We start from the raw sequence: 17,496 nt of genomic DNA on the forward strand, positions 1-17,496 counted from the left end.
CACCCAGCTGGCTGCATCTTTATTCTGGTGATATCACAAATTGACAAAAACACTGGGGAGCTCATGGGTTTTATTTTTGATTTTTTTAGGTTTTAAAACTGCCCACAAACTCCCATGGTCCATCTGCACCAGGGTCGGACTGGACAGGCAGGACAGCCGGAAAAAAAACATGGGCCCTCGCTGTGGTCCAGGACATTGGGGGGTGAGTGTAAGCAGGTTCTGAGTTTGTGATTTAGTTGGGGTAGCCCTGAGGTCCAATGCTGCTCTGCACAGTCAGGACTTGTGGTCTTTTCCTCCTGAACCCTGACTGATTGTGTATATTCCATGGGTACCCGACCCACTGCAGCAGATATTCTCAGCAGTTTTGTGCTCATGTCAGTACATGTCAGAAAACACCATAGAGTTCATTTACAACTGCAAGTGCAGTGAGGAAAGTGCTAATTTGAGCTCAATTGCCATTTTTTTCTTACAGTGCTTTTTCTGCCCAGAATCCACATTGTTGGCATCACCAGGGGAGTTTCAGCTGTGGTTGTTCACCTTTGAGTTAACGGTTAGTATGACGCAGAGAGTGATATTAGCAATTGGCTTTCATTTTTTATTATTTGTAGCTTTTGAGTTATTTTGTTTTTATTCAGCAGCTCCCCAGTTTGCAGGTTCTGCAGTCTGATTTTTAGGATCCAAATTACCCTAACACCCAAGGAATATGAATAGGAGAAGCCTCACCAGAAAGATAAGTGATAAAAAGTAACAATAATTATGCATTATGCATTTGTAGCTATACAGAGCATTTGTATTTTAGATCGGGGTGAACCCCCATGGTATCTCTGCATAAAAAGGCGCAATGGTATTTTATTTTTAACATAATGAATGTAAATGACCCTTCATGTTTAGCAGCCTTAGCCCTTACATTTGATATAGGTGTGACTAGAGGTATATATATTCCTGATAAAATGGCGTAATCCCTCTTTTAATATTAAAGGAGAATCGCTTCCCATTGAGCTTCATTTGATAAACGGTTTCTTGTTTAATGTTAAATAAATGAGTTTGTGTCATACTGGGGCGTCAGTGTTATAATAATCGAGATGAAAGGTAAATACAGCTGGCAGGAGTTGTTTCCTTGGCATGGAGGTTACTTATGAAAGGAGGGTACAGAGTTTGCTTTGGGGAGGGAAAGGCATTCTGGTGCAAAGAGGGGAAGTCCCAATAAGAGGAAGAGGGGGGAGGCCATGAATCTGATAAATGTTAGTGTAACCGCTCCCTGGGCATTCACAGTCCCGTTGCTGAGCACCTAAGAGCAGCCTAGTGGGTGACACCCTGAAGACTTTCTGCCCAGTATGGCACAGCAGGTAACTAACTACATAGAATGTCAATAATCCCACAGTGCATCTATGGGGAACTGTACTATACAGTAAATAGGAGCAGAGTAGTCTGGGTGGGGATGGAATTGAGTAAAACCCTCTATGGGAGCCAAGGCAGCAGGCTAGGACTGGAATGGGTAGCAGAAGGTGAAGGAGAGACTAACTGCATCTGCTCTTAAACAAAAGAACAAGTTACTAATTGCAGTTTTCTGCTTTTGAAGCTTCTATGGTGTTTATTTATAAGCCCTTACATTACACATGGCGTGACACTTTCTTCTGCCCCTTAATGAGATTCACCCTAGTTTGCGCGTGAGAATGGGTGCTGGGGATCTTAGATTGTAAGCTCTACTGGGTCAGGTACTGATGAGAATGATAAGCTTATAGGATAATAAATAAACATATTCAGAAAAACATGGCTCAATTTGCAAGGGTTGTTTCCGTGACATGGGGGTTACTCAGGAAAGGAGAGTGATGGGCAAAACAGGGATGTCCCATGAAGAGGAAGAGGGGGAGAGGCTCTAGAACCTGATAAATATTCATAAGACCACCCCAGGCATGTCCCATTGCTGAGCTCCCAAGAGCAGCTTATTGGCTGAGACCCCAAAGACTTTCCAACCCACGATGTCAAATCAGTTAATTAAGTATAATGGGAACCGTTCTGTATAGTAAAAAAGGAGCAGAGCTGAGTGAGAAGGGGTTTGAGTAAAAAAAGAGTCAGAGAGGTGGAATTGGGACAGAATCTGTAGGTGTCAAGTGATGGAGGAATGCGTTAGTGTGAGTCAGGTGAAAGCTGTACTGTTGGCGTTTTGCCTACTGTAGCTATTTTTTCTCATTTTTTTGCTGGTCCCCTAAAATTTGGGGTTCTCAGGGCAGTCACCCCATCTCAGAGTTTCCTACTGAAAGACACCATTCATCATTATCAGGAAAGTTGTAGTAAAGGTGTCATTAGCAATTTTTCAGCCTATCAGCAGGAGCTCTGCAAAGGGGTGAGGATAACATGAATGTGGTTCTGACTCTAATCTCCTTCTAGTGATTGCTCCACTGACTGTTGTGCAAAAGTCACATTTCCTCCTTAATACAAGCTGGGGGATCTGCTTAGTCATGTTCAGCTCAATTTTACTATGGATCTCTTCAGCGCCACCATATAGAGGGGAAATTGTGTAACCTGTGGCTGCTGTGAACCTCTTCAGATTGCTTTAAGTGGTAGTTCAACAACAGCTAAATTGCAACAAGTTGGAAATCCCTGAAACAGCCCCGCTAGGTGTAGTGCCTATTCCTCTTATCCCATTTAACAGGAAGCTGCCATGCTGTTTGCTAATTTTTAACTGTAGTCACAATCAACTAAAGGTCCAGTCCCAATCCAGAGTGTATAATGCAATCTTTATTTGCAGACTCATCCCATCTTGACTACGGGAGCCGGAATCCCCACTGGGGACAAGCTCAATGTTCTGACGGCCGGCCCCCGGGGGCCAATGCTGATGCAGGATGTGGTGTTCACCGAAGAGATGGCGCATTTTGACCGGGAGAGGATACCGGAAAGAGTTGTACATGCAAAAGGAGCAGGTGTGTTGTTAGAATTATACCTTCATCTGTTCTGTGTATATTGAAAGGCAATGTAGTTGCTGGTGACCAGTTATTTAATTGTTCTACTTGCCAGAAACTTGTTGACACTTCTGCTCTTGATTCCAGGGGCGTTCGGCTATTTCGAGGTGACGCACGACATCACAAAGTACTGCAGGGCCAAGGTGTTTGAAAAAGTTGGGAAAAGGACGGACGTTGCAGTGAGATTTTCCACAGTTGGTAAGAATTCTGCCCCCCCCTTCATGTATCTGGTATAAAGGGCCCCCACCAGCCTCTGTTAAACTCTTTAGTGCAAGTGCCCAAGAACAAAGAGTGCCAAAGTAAAGCTCCTTCAGCACCCTTCTTATAAGTGGTCCCTTAATGCCCTTCTCTCTCTACAGCTGGGGAAGCAGGATCAGCAGATACTATCCGTGACCCGCGGGGTTTTGCAGTAAAATTCTACACGGAAGAAGGAATCTGGGACCTGGTTGGAAACAGCACCCCCATTTTCTTCATCAGAGATCCCATATTGGTCAGTTCTGACTCCAGGCTCATTTGCAGAAGATGTGCAGTTTGTGTTTAGGACAGTATAGGCTAAGCACACTGGCCTACAGACTCATGTTCTACATCCACATCTGCATGTGATCCAGCTAAATATAAGTTCACTTGGGATTAGACCTGTTTCTGTGTTCATTTGCCCACTGAGGATCATTTATGAATGTAAAGCCAATTTCAAGGTTTTCCGATTGTAGTGGTCACTATAGGCAACACAGAGCTTTGGTTAGTGTGGTCTTCATCATTCAGACTGCCTTATTCGTCTTCTCCTCATTTATAGATGGCAATGTAATTGGAAACCCCCAGTTAGCTGTGTTAGACAGTTCCAAGCTTTCTCTTGGTGGGCCATGGAGAAGAATGCAGCCCAGAAGTAACGAGTAAATTCTGTTAGAAGAATAAATACATTTTGGAGGTTCTTGGGATGTGGCTGAGATGAATTTAGATGTAATCCCAACTGTACATTCCTTTAGGGGCACATTTACTAAACTCGAGTGAAGGATTAGAATGAAAAAAACTTGGAATTTTGAAGTTTTGTTTTGGGTACTTCGACCATCGAATAGGCTACTTCAACCTTTGACTACGACTTCGTAAAAATCGTTCGACTATTCGACCATTCGATAGTCGAAGTACTGTCTCTTTAAAAAAAAACTTTGACTACCTACTGTGCCACTTTAAACCTACCGAGCATCAATGTAAGCCTATGGGGACCTTCCCCATAAGCTTTCTAAGCTTTTTTTGATCGAAGGAAAATCCTTTGAATCGTCCTTTGAATCAAACAATCAAAGTATTTGCGATAAATCCTTCGACTTCGATATTCGAAGTCGAAGAGTTTTACTTCGACCAATAGTAAATGTGCCCTCTAGTGTAGAGAATCATATAAATTGAATTATGGATCCCTCTTGCTCCCTAATGTTTTGTTAACATGGTTGCTTAGTCATTTTAATCACAGCAATCACCCAGGCCAGCTTGGTCATGTGAAACAGGAATTAACACTTATTAACGAGTAGTTATGTATCAATTTCTATGGTTATAAATGGAGTAACTTCTGCCTTTTCTGCAGTTTCCATCATTCATTCACAGTCAGAAGAGAAATCCACAGACTCACCTGAAGGATCCAGATACAGTCTGGGATTTCTGGAGCCTGCGTCCCGAGACTTTGCACCAGGTTGGTGGGTTAGCTTAAAGGTATACTGTCATGGGAAAACATGTTTTTTTTATATAAATTCATTGGTTAATAGTGCTGTTCCAGTGTTTTTCAAAAGAACAAATGGATTTATAAATATTTGATTTTGAAATCTGACATGGGGCTAGACATGTCAGTTTCCCAGGTGCCTCCAGTCATGTGACTTGTGCTGTGATCACGGGCTCTGTACTGAATCTGCTGCTCCCCACCCCAGACCTTGATGTGTGTTCTTATTTCTTTAAAGGTTACTTTCCTGTTCAGCGACCGGGGAATTCCAGATGGACATAGACATATGAACGGTTATGGGTCTCACACCTTCAAGCTTGTGGATACGGAAGGAAAGGCAGTTTACTGCAAGTTTCATTATAAGGTAAAAAGTCGGTGTGAGGCAAATAGGGGATAGAGTAAGTGGCCCTCAAAAAGACATATCAGTTAGGCTAAGGGGATCTAAGCAACCTACATTATTTACCAGTTAGAAAGCTTTAATTCTGGCAGCAGGGATAAGGAGTAGTAAAGTCCACAAAATTTTAATTGGAGAGATGTATGGCAAAAGGAGAACTTTCAGTCTTTTCATTTCCTATAGACGGATCAAGGGATTAAGAACCTTTCAGTGGAAGAAGCAGACAGGCTGGTGGTGAGTGACCCAGATTACGGCATCAGAGACCTATTCCAGGCTATCGCCAAGAAGAACTTCCCATCTTGGACCATGTACATCCAGGTCATGACCTTCAAGGAAGCAGAGAAATGTCCTTTCAATCCTTTTGACCTCACAAAAGTAAGTGACCCCCAAAGTCTTCCAAACGTATTCTATAGTTCAAAAAAATGTGGTCGTATCTATCTGTCCAGACCAGAGGCAGCACAGCCAAGTGCAGGGGGTGCAGATAAGGTGGAAGAAAGTGGGTGTTGAAGGAGGAGAGTGGGAAAAACAGAACAGAAAGGAGAAGGTGGGTGTGAAGGAGGAGAGTGGGAAAAACAGAACAGAAAGGAGAAGACGTAGAGTTAATAAGATGATAAGGAGTAGAATATTTTAGAAAGAAATGGGAAGGAAGTATAAGGGTGAAAAAGACACATTGGAAAATGGCAAAAAGGAGAGTTGACCCAAAAATGTGAATATCTCTGCAGACATCTGATTCTCTGTACTTTCTGCTCCTGGGTTGTTTCCCATGGTCCATAGGCCGGCTGAGAGACATGGGAAGCAGTTTTCATCTTCCTCTTCTCCTTGATCTTCTTCAGGTCTGGTCACACAGAGATTACCCACTCATCCCCGTCGGCAAACTGGTGCTGAACAGGAACCCAGAGAACTACTTTGCAGAGGTGGAACAAGTCGCCTTTGATCCAAGCAACATGCCCCCAGGGATTGAAGCCAGTCCGGATAAAATGTTGCAGGTGAGACGGGCTTGAGCTGTGCCATAAAAGTCGACATTTAAAGTCTCATAAATGGTCTCTTGGCTTCCACCAGTGTTGCAGGTTTCAGCAGTTGTGTTACTTCTACAGGGTCGCCTGTTCTCATACCCGGATACTCATCGGTATCGATTGGGACCAAATTATTTGCACATTCCTGTCAACTGTCCTCGGGGAGTGAAAGTGGCTCATTACCAGCGGGACGGGCCCATGTGCATGTTTAATACCCCCAGTAAGAACTCAACCCAACTCAACTTTCAGGCCTGTAGAGGGGAAATGTTTCATATTTCCAAATTTAATTATTTCTGGCCATAGAAGCAGCTCACAAACAAAATATCGTAATTTTAACCTACCAACCATTTACCCTTTAGGCCATATGCCGAATTACTATCCAAACAGCTTCAATTCTCCTCGGGATGATCCAAAGTGCAAAGACTCCACATTCGTGGCCTCAGGAGATGTGGATCGACATGACTGCTGTGATGAGGACAATGTGTCCCAGGTAAGAGGGTCCCCCTGCCCAATTCATGCCAGGGTGTGCTGGTGAATGTATTAATGTATCTATACTATCTACTGTATATACCTGTTATATATATATATTATTTGGCTTCCATCATCCAGGTGAGATCATTCTACACCCAGACTCTGACTGAGGAAGAGCGACAGCGACTGTGTGAGAACCTCGCCCGACACTTGAGTGAAGCTCAGATCTTCATCCAAGAAAGAGCTGTAAGTATCTGTTTTAAATATGACTGCACTAGATAGGTGCTCACGTGATCTCATTGTGAATTTATATATATATATATATATATATATATATATATATATATATATATATATATATATATATATATATATAAGAAAAGCTGTGGCAGCACACACTCCGGTTCAATAAAATTTTACTTTTATCTATCTTAGATGATACATATTAAAAGCATCAACGTTTCGGTCCATGGTCTGGGACCTTTATCAAGATGCACTACCTCATAATGATTATATGATAATATTTTTACCTATAAATGATATACCATTATACATGGGAGACAAGGAATAAGGTGAAACACAGAGGCATAGTGTGGGTGGGTGCAAGGTAAAGAAGCAAGTGTTGGAAGTGTTACTGCCTGCTTTAAATTACCCCTACAGATATAGGAATTGGTAGACTGATATCCTGTATATAGGGGGAGAGAGAAGGTTTGGAAGGGTTACTGCTCTGCTCTCATTTCACTACAGAAATAGAGATTGGTAGCACTAGATAGGTCAAGTCCAAAAATATATTCCAAAACATTCTTTCAAAGTTTTTATTTAGCATAAATATTAAACAGTAGGCATACAGACCAATTGATGCTCTGCCTTACACGTTTCGTACCCACCGGTACTTATTCATAGGCATTACTGTTGTTCCATTTGGTCACAAAATTTATACCCCAGGAGATCCCTCCCCAAAAATTAAAACCAATCACGTGTTGCCTATGAATAAGTACCGGTGGGTACGAAACACATAAGGCAGAGCATCAATTGGTCCGTATGCCTACTTTTTATGATAAATAAAGAATAATTTTTTAAACTGTGAAAGAATGTTTTGGAATATACTTTTGGACTTGATATATGTGCCCTTTTGAGCTGGGGGCTATATTCCAATGTTTTTGGCCCTTTTTGACAGGCCCTTATAGACTGCAGCAGTTGGTCAGCAGGTTTGGAGCACTAGATAGGTGCCTAATATAAAGGGAAAGAGACGAGAGGAAAGTGTTGGAAGGGTTACTGCTTGCTTTGATTTCAGAGACTTTAGTGAAATATTTGTAAAACACAGATTGGAAATGTGGTGCCCGCAAAAGACACAATATTAGGGTAGGACTACACGGACGATTTTCATGCAATCCGACGCGCTGCTCTAAAACGCAGGCGTCACGTCGGATGCGACAGAAATAAGGTAAGTAATGGTCGGATAGTGTCGCAGCGTTGATCCGACACAACGTGACTGTCGGATGCAGACGATGTGCCCTTCATCTGCATCCGACAGTCGTGTCGCGTCTGATCAACGCTGCAACACCATCAGACAATGCATTCACTTACCTCATTTCCGTTGTATCTGATGTCCTGCCTGCGTTTTTGTGCAGCGCGTTGGATCGCTCCAAAATCGTCCGGGGAGTTCCTCCCTTAGATATAACCAAAATTATTTCCTTTTGTTCCTTTTTTTTAACCTCTGGAATTTATAATATTTATGTGTATTTCCCACCCAAGGTTAAAAATTTCAGTGACGTTCATCCAGATTATGGCGCCCGGATAAAGGCCTTGCTGGATAAATTGAATGCTGAAGGTGGAAAGAAGGTAAAGTTAACTGAAAGAAATAAATGCCATTGTAAAGGCAGTAGTTAAGGGCAAATGAGCGTTTAATAGCAGCACTCGTATAGAAAGAGACTGAAGTGAGGTTCCACCTGTTGGTAAGCAATGGGCATTCAGCTATATGGTAAAAACCATTATGGCAGCTTCTCTGTCCAGAAAGACTGATTGTAAAAGGGTAACTAGTGCTGCTGATTTTTATAGGGTAAAGATTTAAATCAATATTCAGTCTATAACCTATAATGAATTGCTTCTGTAGTAAGAATAACATTACACGTTAAACATTATTGTTAATAATTATTTTGTCATATTTTTTCATGAAGGAGCCGTTGCACAACTACAACCGTTATGAAGCCGCCCAGGTGTAGCGGTGACCACAGTGACCTTGTGCAGAACCAATAGTGAGCCATCCAAACGGAGGGGAAATTCCTCCAAAGAACTTATATTTGTATATTTCTTATTGTTTCACCAGTTCCAGTAAATGGATGTAAAGCTCAACCCTGTACCCTGTGGTATTTCGCTCATATCTGTAGGTATAGAAGGGTGAATGTTACATCAATGTTCCTATATTTCTGTAACCTTGTTATGAGCTAAGGGGGCCCAGCCTGAAGGCCAGTTAGGGGGAGATTTGGGGTGAGTGCTTATTTGTACCCTGGGTACCCCTGGAACTATAGCAGGGTGACTGTTACCCCAATGTTTCTATATATCTGTAACCTTGTTATGAGCTAAGGGGGTCCAGCCTGAAGGTCAGTTAGGGTGAGATTTTGGGTGAGTGATTATTTGTGCCCTGGGTACCCCTGGAACTATAGCAGGGTGACTGTTACCCCAATGTTTCTATATATCTGTAACCTTGTTATGAGCTAAGGGGGCCCAGCCTGAAGGCCAATTAGGGGGAGATTAGGGGTGAGTGCTTATTTGTGCCCTGGGTACCCCTGGAACTATATCAGGGTGACTGTTACCCCAATGTTTCTATATATCTGTAACCTTGTTATGAGCTAAGGGGGCCCAGTCTGAAGGCCAGTTAGGGGGAGATTAGGGGTGAGTGCTTATTTGTGCTCGGGTACCCCTGGAACTATAGTGCAGTGTTCTCCCCAGGCTGTTTTGCTGGTACTCTGGGTACCCACCCAGTTCCTTAATAATTGCCTTTCATGCTGTGTTTGCAGAAGTGGACTGTTCTACTGGCGCCTCTATAAAGCTTTCTGAGCTGGATCTGGCTAAGACAAATAGGGGCAAGATTCGTAGTTGCTCCAGGCGTAACTTCGCTGCACTTCGCCGCACTTCGCCAGGCGTAGTTTCGCCAGTGCTTCACAAATTCACTAAAATCCGAATTTGCACTCAGGGGTAGCGTAAGGTTGCGAAATTGCGCTAGCATTGATTCGCTAAGCGAAGCGGAGTTACGCTAGCGATGGTTAATTTGCATACGGCGCCAAATTCAAATTTCAATGGAGGAATATGTAGCAGCACTACAAATGGCTGGGAAACCTTCAAAACATCAAACAAAATTTTTATTTTGCCCTACACATCTGCCCACTGTATAGTTAAGTTGCCATGAGTTAGGAAATGTAGGGGGAAGGAGGGTAGCCCCAAAAAAAATTTTGATCTTTTTCAGCCTATCACTCATAAAAAATGAAAAAACGCCAGCGTTTTTTGGGACTTAGAAAGTTTTTTAATTTTTTTTGAAGCAATCCCTATCTACTCTATTGCACTTCGCCTGGTCTGAGGTGTCGAAGGAAGTCTGGCATAAAAGGTATCGTTCAGAATAATTCGCGCGTTAGTGAATTTGCGTAGTTATGTCCGTTGCGCAAATTCGCCAGGCGTAAGGGTGCGAAGTAACACTAGCGAATTTACGCCAGCGTCCGTTAGTGAATCGGCGAATTAACGAAAATGCGCTACGCTGGCGTATTCACGCTAGCGTTAGGTGCTTCGTCGTTTAGTGAATTTGCCCCATGGTGATTTGTTCTGGGGGTGGTGGATTAAACCAGAACACTACACTTACATCTCCTTCCCATTACACAAGACGTAGCAGCCACTATTATTCCTTATAAAGGGATCGATCAGGGCAACCATTAGAAAATATCACAGTCTACAAGGCCCCAGTTGTTTAAATGTTTCTTCTTCCCAGCCACTAACAGAAGACAATGTGAACCTGGAAAAAGTGGTGGCAGTGATTGCCGTCCCCAAATGCATTAAAGTCAATGGGTGTCCGAATAATTTTGTAGAGCGTCAATTTTTTTTTGTTGCTGCAAATTTTTGCCGCAGTTTCCCAAAATCACTTGCGTGCGACGAAACGCAGAAATTTGCTGCAAATCCATATCCGGCGAATATATTCGGCCATCACTAGTTAACTGTCATTTATGGGAGTTCTTATATATAGAAAGTATAATGCAGATATATTTTGGTCCCCTTGCAAAAAAAGTATAGCTGCCTTTTTATTTCAGTTTCAGAGTAACACAATATATGAGGTTGACAAAACACTTGCATTCAACCATCAACACAATATTTGTGGGGCAGATTTATCAAGGGTCAAAGTGAATTCGAGGGAATTTACAAAGAAAAAAAAAATTGAAATTCAAAGTAATTTTTGGGATACCTCGACCATCAAATAGGATACTATGACTTCGAATTTACTTCGACTTCGATTCGAAGTAAAAATCATTTGAATATTCGACCATTTGATAATCGAAGTACTATCTCTTTAAATAAAACTTCGACTTCAATACATTTTTCTAAGTCTTTAGCGGTTGAAGGAAAATCCTTTGATCGATTCAATCGTACGATAGAACGATTTTATTTTGATCGTTGTATTGTAGCAAATTGTAACAATTCAGATGCTCCTGAATCACTGAGATGCCAGACTGAAACACTAGAGACACGAACATTAAACTTTAAAATTCTTTAAAAACTTTTACCAGGTAGGGATTTTTTTTCTAAAGACACTAGTCAGCAGCACCCCCTGCCCCTTCCTAGAGAAGCTCAGACACATTGGTCATTTAGAGGATTTTTATTTTTTTTCTTTGAATTTTTCTTTAATCTTTTTTAGGCAAATAGGTTAGGGGTGGCTTAGCTTCCCCAAATCTTAATGAAAAGTATCTGCAGTTATAACTTTTTGTAAAGTGGGTGAAATTAAATGTGAATTACCTGCAGTGAGACAGAAGAACAGGAGAGGGCAGTAGAGTTCTTCAAGTTTAAAGGGAAACTTTGCTTATGTTATTAAAAGCAGAACAATTTAGAACCAGCTTGATGTACCCCAGGCATACCCCTGATTTACCCCCAAAAAAGCTTTTTCTTTTTTTGCTTTTATCTCATGTAGCACAATATGAATACATGGGCCTATATATGGACCCTGGCAGTATCCCCCAAATTATATAATGCATTTTGCTGTCAGGGGACTTCCCAAAAATCAGACATGGCTTACATTGGTCAGACATTGGTCAGAGAGCTTCATACATGGGCAGATAAACTTCCAAAATTCTATGCAGGGGGCAAATTGGCAGCTTAAAGGGCACCTGTTGGGCTAAAACTTTATCCCCAACCAAAGGAGTAGACTAGTAAAGCCTGCACTCTGGTTGGAGGTAACAGTAGTTTTTTTTAATTACCCCTCCCCCACCCACTCTAGGCCACCCACAAGGGATATTTTGGGGCTCATGCATGCACATAATGAGTGAATGCTGCAACTTGCTCATTATTATGCGCATGTGCTATGCAAGACGTGGGAGCTCCCTCCCAGTGTGGGTGACCTAGTGCTGGGTGGGAGGGGAAATTAAAAAAGATTAAATTGAAAAAAAAAACAAATACTATTACCCCCATCTGGAGTGAGGGATTTCTCAACCTTTGGTTGGAGATAATATTTTTGCTCAACAGGTGCCCATACATGGCCACCTTAACATGAAAGGATTGTGGATCCCAGTCTAGAGGCATCATCAATAATGTGCCTTTCGTTCCCCTTGGGAAGTTACCCAGAGCAATGTTAACAGAATTAAATGGTAATGAAACAGAAAAGGACACAACAAGATTTAAGCCCATTCAAAAAGTTTGAGGCTACAGGTTGGACTTCTCTTTGGAAGTCAGATAAGATGAATGATGTGTATTGGGTCTGGCAGATTCCAGCAAGGAGAGTTATCAAATCCAAAGTCCCCAAACATGGAAACTTTTGCAACTAAAACTGCCTTTAATCAGAAAAATAGAGAATATTCTATGGTGTGTGAAGCTTCTAGGATTTTCCTTTTGCAGGTTTTCTGTTATAGAGTATTCTCCAAAAGAAAGTTGAAGTAAAGCTGGCCATTCAGCTCCTTGAGACCAAGTTGGCAACTTCTCCCATGTATGGACCCAAAGCGGGTAGATATCTTTGGGCAGATTTGGAAATCCCATCGGGCAGGGACCCCACTGGAACATTAATATGATCCTCTCCCAACAGGCCTGTGTAGGCCTCTGTTATGACCAGATGGTTGGGTTCTTTCAGCTTCAAAAAATACATTTTCACAGGAAGCACCGTTATAGTTAAGTTGGGTTGAAAAAAGACCAGAGTCCATTATGTTAAACTCCTCCATGAAAATATTAAGTCAACAGAAATTCTCTTACAAAACCCTTATATTTGCAATAATATTTATCATACCGATGGTGGAGAATCGGGCGGCAACGGAAGTTCCCTTTTAAACCTTTTCAAATACTTTGGCCTTGCAGTACTGTGTGATGTCATGAGTAACCTCAAAATAGCCAAAAGCGCCTAAAAATAAGTAAGTATTACATAACAGTAATGGTCCAGCACGAATTGGACAAGCCAGGGTTGAGTAACATTGCAAAGTAGATATAACCCTCTTTAAGGGCTAGTCCACACGGGGAGATAGCCCTGCGTTTGCGGTCGCGGCGACAAAGCGCCGCGCCAGTCGCCGCGACCGGCGCAGGCGACAGTTTTGTATGGGCGCCTATGTAAAAACGCCTGTGCTAACCACACGAGGCGATGCGCTTTTCAACAGTCGCCTGAAAAAGCCTGGCGAGGCATTTTCAGGCGACTGTTGAAAAGCGCATCGCCTCGTGTGGTTAGCACAGGCGTTTTTACATAGGCGCCCATACAAAACTGTCGCCTGCGCCGGTCGCGGCGACTGGCGCGGCGCTTTGTCGCCGCGACCGCAAACGCGTGGCTATCTCCCCGTGTGGAATAGCCCTAATGAGTTGTGTAAGGGACACCAGCAGTATAATGACCATGTTATAATAAAGGCAACATTTGCTTAAAGCTGGGCATGTATGATGCAGGATGAAGATATTAGTACAAACTGGTCACAGACATGGCTAACGATCTTGTACTGATGCCCACATGCTCTTTGGCTGGGTGACTGATCAAGTCTAGAGGGGTAGAAGGTCCATGTAGTAATTGACCAAACAATGACTACATTTTGGTGAGACAGCAGCAGCACAATCTCTTCTGCAATGTGACTCAAACCCTGCAGTGCCAGGGGGAAAGGTGACGTTTTTAGTGGTCATTTATGGCATGCAAGGCAGGGTGTAAAGTGCAAAAAACAGATGCAATCCTCCATGTTTTTGCCCTTTGCACCCATACCCTGGCAGAGTAGATGGCCTTCAGCAGAGGTACTTTCATGAGTAGTGGGCAGGTGAAGGCCCAAAGTTGTCCCCCTGCCTACCAGTGATTTGAGGTGCTGAGATAGTGCAGGGCACTATCTGCATGGAGTGTGTAGGGTAGGTTAATTGTCTCCTGGGGAAACTGACCAAAGTATTATATGACCTTGTAAGCTCCACTGGAGGAGGGGCTGAAGTGAATGAAGAACAGTGTCAGTAACTGCTGTGTAAAGCTATCAGCGATGTATACATGAAGGATAATAACTTGAAGTTTATTTAGTCATACTTCTACTGACGGGTCCTCTTTTTCAGAGCAGACAAACAAAAGGAGCCCAAGAGGTGGAGAGGGAGAGCTGAAAAAAGTTGAGATAGGGGGGATATTTGTAAGATTTTTGAGAGAAAAAACCTTTTGTTGCACATTTGTATCAGTTCTGCAGGCACAAAGAGAAATAATCTGGGCTTTGGAGAGTAAGGAGTCCATACACAGGGAGATCCGCTCATTTGGCAATGTTGCCAAGCAAGCAGATCTCTCCCCAATATGTCCACATTGAGGTGGGTGATATCGGGCTGATCCGATCGTGGGCCCCTGATGGGGGGAGAGAGAAGCCTTCACTGGACAGTGGCTGTAGGAGGAGGAGGAGGACTGGACAGGAGATCTGACACTTATGTAAGCAAAAGTCTGTACAAAGGGGAAGGAGACAGGGAAGAGGAGGTGGGAGAACCATTTTTGAGGACTGGTGGGCCAAGTAGCTCTGCTATGAGGTTGTATAATAATCTTTTAGACTCCTGGCACACAATGGCAAGTAAGCAAAACAATGGGATCTCCTTGAGTTCTGAAGCAATGATACGAATGAGAAGTGCTACCAGCAGCCCATGGCCAATCATGTAGAATGTAATGTAGCTAGGGCTGTATTGCACCTACTGGAAAACATGCCATGTGCAAAGATTAGGAGCAATTTAATATGATTGTATTGATAATAATCATTTAGTTATTTGGGCCACCTGACCAGGACCATGTGATTCTTTCATTTGGCTTCTGGGTCAAATTATCAGATTTGTATAATTTGTAAGAATGTGTGTGACCATTGTTTAAAAAGTCAGACCATGAAAATTTCAATTACACAACATTATATAAGAGTATCTGGGTTCAGGCTTCTTTTCAGGTTACATTGGGGTAACAGTCACCCTGCTATAGTTCCAGAGATACCCAGGGCACAAATAAGCACTCACCCAAAATCTCCCCCTAACTGACCTTCAGGCTGGTCCCCCTTAGCTCATAACAAGGTTACAGATATATAGAAACTTTGGGGTGACAGTCACCCCGCTATAGTTCCAGGGGTACCCAGGGCACAAATAAGCACTCACCCCAAATCTCCCCATAACTGGCCTTCAGGCTGGTCCCCCTTAGCTCATAACAAGGTTACAGATATATAGAAACATTGGGGTAACAGTCACCCTGCTATAGTTCCAGGGGTACCCAGGGCACAAATAAGCACTCACCCCAAATCTCCCCATAACTGGCCTTCAGGCTGGGCCCCCTTAGCTCATAACAAGGTTACAAATTAGGACTGCCACATTGCTATTGTGTCAGTGGCAAGGAAGGGGTTAATGACTAGGCAAATGGACAGCATTGTTTTCTGTCAGTGAATTATTAGCATTGAGGTTAATGATTGTGCCTAAAGCACACACAGTATCAGTTGGGGGTCACCCTCTGGCAAATATATAAATGAAGAACAGTGCATGCTGGGAACTGACAGGCTTTGCTGTTGACTATGATTCTTTGGCTCTTTATTGACTTTCTAAGAAAGAGCTGGGCCAATGTCCTATGCTATGCAGAGAAAAACACATAGGGGGTTATAAGGGGCTGTGCATAGGGCAGTAGATTTAGGGACATGGCCCTTGGGTTCCAAAAGTAGAAAAATAACATTATTGATTTTAACCCAGCAGCTCACTGCCAGTGGGACCTGAGTAGAAGCTGGCACCCTTCTTCATATCTGATTGGCCCTTGCGAATATGCTGCGTAGAAGGGTGATCCCTGGCACACACATGGGTGAAACACCCCCCCCCCCAAAGATGAAGCATTTCCCCCCGGAATTCCATTATAGTTGCAGGCAGCAGAAAATACACAATACAGATTTATTGTACAATTGCAAGAAATACAATTAAACGCTCTCAAAATACATTCACATTTTTTTTTGTAAACTTTATTTACAGAGTATTAGGTGTCAGTGAATGGCAGGAGATGAGGACAACTGTTGACTAAATAACAAACAGGGTCATTTAATGAAAAAGGCAACATTGGGAGGTCTAGTAACCCATTACAACCAATCTGATGATTGTCTCTAAACAGCTGAACAGTAATTGGTACTAGGGATGCATCGAATCCAGGAATCGGTTCGGAATTCGGCCAGGATTCTGCCTTTTTCAGCAGGCATATGCAAATTAGGGGTGGTGAGGGATATCGCGTGACTTTTTGTCCCAAAACAAGGAAGTGAAAAATTGTTCCCCTTCCCACCCCTAATTGGCAAATGCAAATTAGGGTTCGGATTCGGTTCGGTATTCGGCCGAATCTTTCACAAAGGATTCGGGGGTTCGGCCGAATCCAAAATAGTGGATTCGGTGCATCCATAATTGCTACCAGTTCTTAGCCCTGTAGGATGCCAGTTTATCAGCAACTGAGTGGACCTGAGAGGGAACTGCAGTTTATATTTCATGGGAAGGCAGAGCTGTGATTGGCTGCCCTTATCCAAATATGTTTCTTACCTTATGTCTAATTTGCTATTGCTGCAGTTTTGGGACACAGTATCCAGGGCCCATCAGAGGCATAGCCTAAATTGTACCCCTCTTTCACTAATAATGTAGGATGAGAATATATTCTAATAGGGCAACCTATAAATGCTAGCTGCTGATATGGGTTATTTGTTCTTCTGCAAACATTTTACTTCTTAATCCAGTACATCATTAGGGTTTCAGCCTGGATTTTAGTGTTTTGATGGCATAAAATGGGTATTATCCAAATAGCAGAAAGTGCAGAAGAACATTTGCAGTTGTGTTGGGTTTTAGGGTCCCCTTCTGTAAATTCAGCCCTACATTTATGGTGTAGAACATTTGTAGTGGCCATATTTGGGCAGTTTAAAGGACTAGGACAAAGTTGGAAGCCAGGAATGTTTGGGAAATGTAGTTCCATCCTGTATTATACAAATGGCAAGTGAGTCTCAGCTACTGTACTTGCTTGTGGCTAAAAGGGAGTTGTCCATCATGTGGAATCTGCAGAAGATCTCCATCCATGTTTTTCTGCTGTAGGCATCTCCACCATGCTTTATCTGCCAGTTCTCATTTATTGCCAGACAGTCCATATGGTAGTATCGATAGTTCTTAGTGATGGGCGAATTTGGGGCGTTTTGCTTCGCTGAATAATTTGCGAATTTCCCATGAAATGTCGAAGAATTCGCGAAGCGGTGCCGGTGTCTCATTTTTGATGCCAGTGTCTGTTTTTTGGACGCCGGCATCCATTTTTGGCGAAATTGCTCC

The 17,496-nt window shown here is 42.8% G+C and overlaps 1 protein-coding gene across 1 annotated transcript; it reads left to right on the top strand.

Moving 5' to 3' along the window:
- Nucleotides 1–773: 773 nt before the first annotated feature.
- Nucleotides 774–8,892, top strand: cat.3.S (catalase, gene 3 S homeolog). The gene is made up of 13 exons (XM_018260259.2): nucleotides 774–1,346; nucleotides 2,750–2,921; nucleotides 3,048–3,158; nucleotides 3,320–3,450; nucleotides 4,534–4,638; nucleotides 4,901–5,026; nucleotides 5,240–5,431; nucleotides 5,890–6,042; nucleotides 6,151–6,289; nucleotides 6,429–6,559; nucleotides 6,679–6,786; nucleotides 8,296–8,382; nucleotides 8,718–8,892. Exons 1-13 carry the CDS (start codon nucleotides 1,335–1,337, stop codon nucleotides 8,760–8,762), a joined length of 1,512 nt encoding a protein of 503 aa, XP_018115748.1. The 5' UTR covers nucleotides 774–1,334; the 3' UTR covers nucleotides 8,763–8,892.
- The last annotated feature ends 8,604 nt before the right edge of the window (nucleotides 8,893–17,496 follow it).

This window comes from Xenopus laevis, chromosome 4S (assembly GCF_017654675.1).
Source record: "Xenopus laevis strain J_2021 chromosome 4S, Xenopus_laevis_v10.1, whole genome shotgun sequence".
In the NCBI taxonomy this organism is placed as follows: Eukaryota; Metazoa; Chordata; class Amphibia; order Anura; family Pipidae; genus Xenopus; species Xenopus laevis.

Bases quoted from the DNA above. Each gene is read 5' to 3' on its own strand.
- cat.3.S (XM_018260259.2), top strand. The intron at 3,451-4,533 runs GTCAGTTCTGAC...CCTTTTCTGCAG, and splicing joins TCATCAGAGATCCCATATTG to TTTCCATCATTCATTCACAG. The intron at 5,027-5,239 runs GTAAAAAGTCGG...CATTTCCTATAG, and splicing joins ACTGCAAGTTTCATTATAAG to ACGGATCAAGGGATTAAGAA.